A 4,859-nucleotide genomic window follows, 5' to 3' on the forward strand; every position below is an offset into this window, starting at 1 on the left:
TTATTGCTGAAATTCAGTACAAATTTCATCGGCTGAATTTCAACACATTCAGTACAAATTTCAACACATTCAGCATAATTTAGTACAAATTACAGCACAATTCAGTACAAATTACAGCATAATTTCATCGGCTGAATTTCAACACATTCAGTATAAATTACAACATAATTTTTGATTTCAGCATAATTCAGTCCGATTACAGCATAATTCAGTACAAATTTTAGATTTCAGCATAATTTTAGATTTCAGTACAGATTATCCACATTCAGCATAATTTCAACAGATGAAATTTTTGACCTGAAATTCACCAGAAGATTTTTTTGAGAATAATGCTGAATTTCAACAAATGAAAATTTTTAGCTCCACATTCAACATTCAACATAATTTTTCCTACAGATTATCCACATTCAGCATAATTTTTGAGAATGTACAGATTTCAGTACAAATTATCCCTTCTTTCTCTGATGATTTTTGAGCCCTAAATCTCGAATTCAGAATCAACAGAGAAAGAAGGGCAATGATTTTTGAGCCCTAAATCTCGAATTATCCCCTCTTTCTCCGATGATTTCAACACACTATGCTGCTGAGTTTCAACAGAGAAAGAAGGGCAATGATTTTTGTGAATCTGGAATTCGGAATCATACCTTCAACAGCGGAAGAAGGGACACCGGAGAAAGAGGGGCGACCGGAGAAAGAAGGGGTGACGGCGGCCGGAGAACAACAACACACCTGCGACACCGGAGAAAGAAGGGCGATGATTTCAACAGAGGAAGAACTGGATTTCAACAGAGGAAGAAGGGCGATGATTTCTTTGTCACAGTTGAAGAAACTGTGGTCACGAGAAAGGGGTTGGTTCGGTTCGGTGGGAAAGAGGGTGAGGGAGAGGGGGTTGGGTTCAGGTTCAGGGTTGGATCCGGTTTCAAAACGAGTCAAGTGGGTTTAGGGTTTTTTGGGATCGGTTTAGACCAGGTTGGGGAAATTGATGAGTTATTAGCGTAAAAGGCCTCTACAAAGCTTTTGCAGAAAAGTATACATGCGCCCACCAAAAACTGGACGTGCGTTGGACGTGCGTCGTTGGACGCCGAAATTAAATCCATTTGATTGACATGGTTCTGTATAATGTAGCGAGATAGCATGAATTCATATGATATGGATAAACTCGGGGGAATAAATAGGAGCAGAATCACGATGATGAGCCATAGCCATAGCCATTGGACATTGGTGATAGCCACTTTTGATTTCTGTCCTTCTTTCTAAACTCAAAAGTTGTGTCTACACTTTTTGGCTTTTGCGCCCTATATGTTGTGTTGTTTCTCTGCTGTATTTCCTTGTACTTACTACTTACTCATACTCCACCCAAGCCAAGCCAGCCAATCTCACCCCCACCATCTCAATCTCAGTCTTCTTCTTCCTCTGGATTCTGAAACCACAACTACTACCACTGCAACTGTTAATTCACTCTGCTGATATACACCACCACCCCAAACAAAATAAACTACTTTTTCAGATTTTGGAAGATCCTCAACAGGGCTAAAAAGGCGACACAGAGTGCTATATAAATTCAGTATCAGCAATTTCCACATTCAGAGATTTCCCACCCTCTCCCCTGTTTTTGCTATATAAACCATTCATCAGATAATCAAGTTACAATACAGAGATAGATAACATGAGGGAGGTCTGGACAGCTATGGCTTCTCTAATGGGAGTTTTAGCCTTCTGTCAAACGCTCCTCTCCACCCTATTCCCGCCGGAGCTCCGATATGCACTCATCAAGGCCGTTTCTCGCCTCTCAAACTACTTCTCTTCTTACTGTTACTTTGATATTACGGAGATCGACGGCGTTAATACCAACGAGCTTTACAACGCCGTTCAGCTTTACCTGAGCGCCGCCGCTTCGTCCACCGCTACCCACCGCCTCAGTCTCACTCGCGCCCTCAACTCCAGCACCATTACGTTTGGCCTGTCGTCCAACGATACCGTTCCGGACACGTTCCGTGGCGCCGCCGTCCAGTGGGAGCACACCGTCACGCAGCGCCAGTCGGCGTCCTTCTCGTGGCGGCCGCTGCCGGACGAGCGCCGCGGATTCACGCTACGACTCCGTAAGCACCACAAATCGCTCATTCTCAGCTCGTACCTTGATCACATCATGCAACGCTCTGAAGAAATTCGCCGGAAAAACGAAGACCGGTGAGTGTTTCTGTTATGATATTCGAATTTCAGAATCGGATTCGATTTGAGTAATGTTTGATTTGGGGATAATGCAGTTACTTGTACACAAACTCGAGAGGAGGGACTCTGGATTCGAGGGGCCCGCAGCCATGGGAGGCGGTTCCGTTCAAGCATCCGAGCACGTTCGACACGCTGGCGATGGATCCGGCGAGGAAATCGGATATAATGGCGGATCTGAAGGAGTTCGCCGCAGGACAGTCGTTCTACCAGAAGACCGGCCGCGCGTGGAAGAGAGGCTACCTCCTGTACGGACCGCCGGGGACGGGGAAATCGAGCATGATCGCCGCCATGGCTAATTACCTCGGCTACGATATCTATGATCTGGAGCTGACAGAGGTGAACAGCAACTCCGAGCTCCGGAAGCTTCTGATGAAGACGACCTCGAAATCCATAATCGTGATCGAGGACATCGATTGCTCGATCAGCCTATCGAATCGGAAATCGAAGGATCGGAGTGGTAGAATGAGGAATCCGGATAGGTCAGGGTTTCCGGCTGGATCAAGTTCGGAGGAAGGAAGCGGGGGAAACGGCGGCGCCGGAGGAGCTTCAGGAAACTCCGTAACCCTATCCGGACTATTAAATTTCACTGACGGATTGTGGTCTTGTTGCGGAAGCGAGCGGATCTTCGTGTTCACAACGAATCACATCGAGAGGCTAGATCCGGCGCTGTTAAGGAGTGGCAGAATGGATATGCACATTCACATGGGACACTGCAATTTCCGGTCGCTAATGATTCTGCTGCAAAATTATCTGGGAATTGAGGGGGGAGATGATGAGGAGGTGGTGGAGGAGATGCGGAGCGTAGTGGAGGCGGCGGAGATAACTCCGGCAGACGTCAGCGAGGTACTGTTGAGGCACAGGAAGGAGAAGGGGAGGGCGATGAGAGAGTTACTGGAGGAGATGAGGAGGAGAGCGGCGGACAGGAAGAGAAGGGCAGTGGGGAGGCGGAGGAGCAAGAGAAGAGGGCGTTGGAGGAAGAGGATGACGCGGCCGGCGCCGGCACCGGCGGTGTCTGGGAAGAATGTGGGGCCCAAGTGGAGATGTTTGACGGGGATGAAGAAGAAGAAGAAAAGGACAACAGCAACAGAGACAAGAAGAAGAATATTTGAGTGTTGAAACGAAATTGTTTTTTAAGTAGAAAGAAAAAGAAAAGAATGATCCAAGTGTTTGTCATGTGTCCTGTTTTGTCTTTGTTTTTGTTTTCTTTAGATTGAATTCAACTCTTGATGATTAAGAGTTGTTCTTGAGAGTAGCAATGAAAGGGTTCAACTTCAACCTCAACCTCAACCTCAACTAACTTTTGTTTTTGTTTGTAAGATGGAATAGATTTCTCTATATAATAGAGATTGGGTCTTTTTGTGATGTGGCGAGTTGAATCAGAGATGGCTAAATCATGTGGGTAAGATTGAGTTGATGATTAATTAAATAAACCAATGGCTGGCTAGTGTCTAAGACTGAAGGATTAAACTAATAATCCAACCAAATATATAAAAAAGGTTAAGGTCATGAGATTGGATGATGACAGTATGAGTAAAAAGATTAAGAAAATGAAGCTTTTGTGGAATTGTGAGTTGGCTTTGGTTTACACATCAATTTGCTCAACCCAAAATAGGATATTGTTAGGACAGGAATGCAAACTTTGCATTTTCTGGTCAGATTTTAGCTAAAAGTGGTACAATTGCAAATGCTACATGCTTGCCTCATATCAAGTGGCTTTATTCAATTCACACTCCATCATCTATTTTATCTTCTTCTTCAATGTGATTGGTTCATACATTTATTTGAAATTTTAGTTTAGATTATTTCTTGCCATAAGATATTCTCAGTTTATTACAATGTGGCATCTCCTTCTCAAATTTGCTTCATCGATTTAGGATTCCACTAGTATTATTCAAGGGCCATTATCTAATCGTTATAATACAACCATCATTCTCAAAAGGCATGTCATTCTATCAAAAGGCACGTCATTCTATAAAAATTCCATTTTTTTACTTGTGTCCTAAAATTAAGATTCTTAGATAAGATTGATTAGTGAATTTGCCAAATTAAAGAAATTTATCATATGTCTTTAGGAGTTCGGATTATTATAACGAGTAAGTTTTATCCTATGCCTAGTTAGAAAACTCGATAAAAAATTTATTGTCAAACTATTATAGTGAGTGTTTTTTTTGTCAAACGGTAAAAAGTTTCATCAATCCAGACTCCGAACAAAACATGATCACAAAACCTAAAGCGTTCATGCGTCTAATCATAGCTCTACCCCACCTCCCTGTAGTTTTAAGTTTATGGATCATCCTAAATTTACAGCTGTTGATAATCTCCCTAACAAGCTCAGTAGTGTCTACTCTCCTAAGATTGAAAATTACATCATTCCAAAAACCCCAAATACCATACACAATACCCATAAATGCAAGTAGCTTCCCTAAATAGACATTATTTGAACGTTTATGGTAGTTCGCAAACCACGACCACTAGTCATGCAGATATTGGTGTCTAGACTGAACCCCCTGCCATCTCATGACGCCATCCAAAACAGCACGACTAAACGGACAACCAAACCATAGGTGCATGTCATTCTCCGGAGCTGAGCTACAAAGCACACATACGATATCGGGGACCCCCCCCCACAT

General features: G+C 43.3%; 1 protein-coding gene across 1 annotated transcript; it reads left to right on the forward strand.

Annotated features, from left to right (window-relative positions):
- Positions 1-1,666: 1,666 nt before the first annotated feature.
- Positions 1,667-3,338, forward strand: LOC141248690 (uncharacterized). The gene is made up of 3 exons (XM_073669400.1): positions 1,667-2,187; positions 2,265-3,196; positions 3,289-3,338. Exons 1-3 carry the CDS (start codon positions 1,667-1,669, stop codon positions 3,336-3,338), a joined length of 1,503 nt encoding a protein of 500 aa, XP_073525501.1.
- Positions 3,339-4,859: the final 1,521 nt, after the last annotated feature.

Source organism: Phyllobates terribilis, unplaced genomic scaffold, assembly GCF_046119375.1.
Source record: "Phyllobates terribilis strain yellow unplaced genomic scaffold, ASM4611937v1 Scaffold_3828__1_contigs__length_69753, whole genome shotgun sequence".
NCBI classification, from domain to species: Eukaryota; Metazoa; Chordata; class Amphibia; order Anura; family Dendrobatidae; genus Phyllobates; species Phyllobates terribilis.

Excerpts from the sequence above, each read along its gene's own strand:
- LOC141248690 (XM_073669400.1), top strand. The coding sequence starts at position 1,667 with ATGAGGGAGGTCTGGACAGCTATGGCTTCTCTAATGGGAGTTTTAGCC. Across the intron at positions 2,188-2,264 it reads CGCCGGAAAAACGAAGACCG|TTACTTGTACACAAACTCGA; the intron begins GTGAGTGTTTCT and ends GGGATAATGCAG. Across the intron at positions 3,197-3,288 it reads GAGGAGCAAGAGAAGAGGGC|AAGAAGAAGAAAAGGACAAC; the intron begins GTTGGAGGAAGA and ends ACGGGGATGAAG.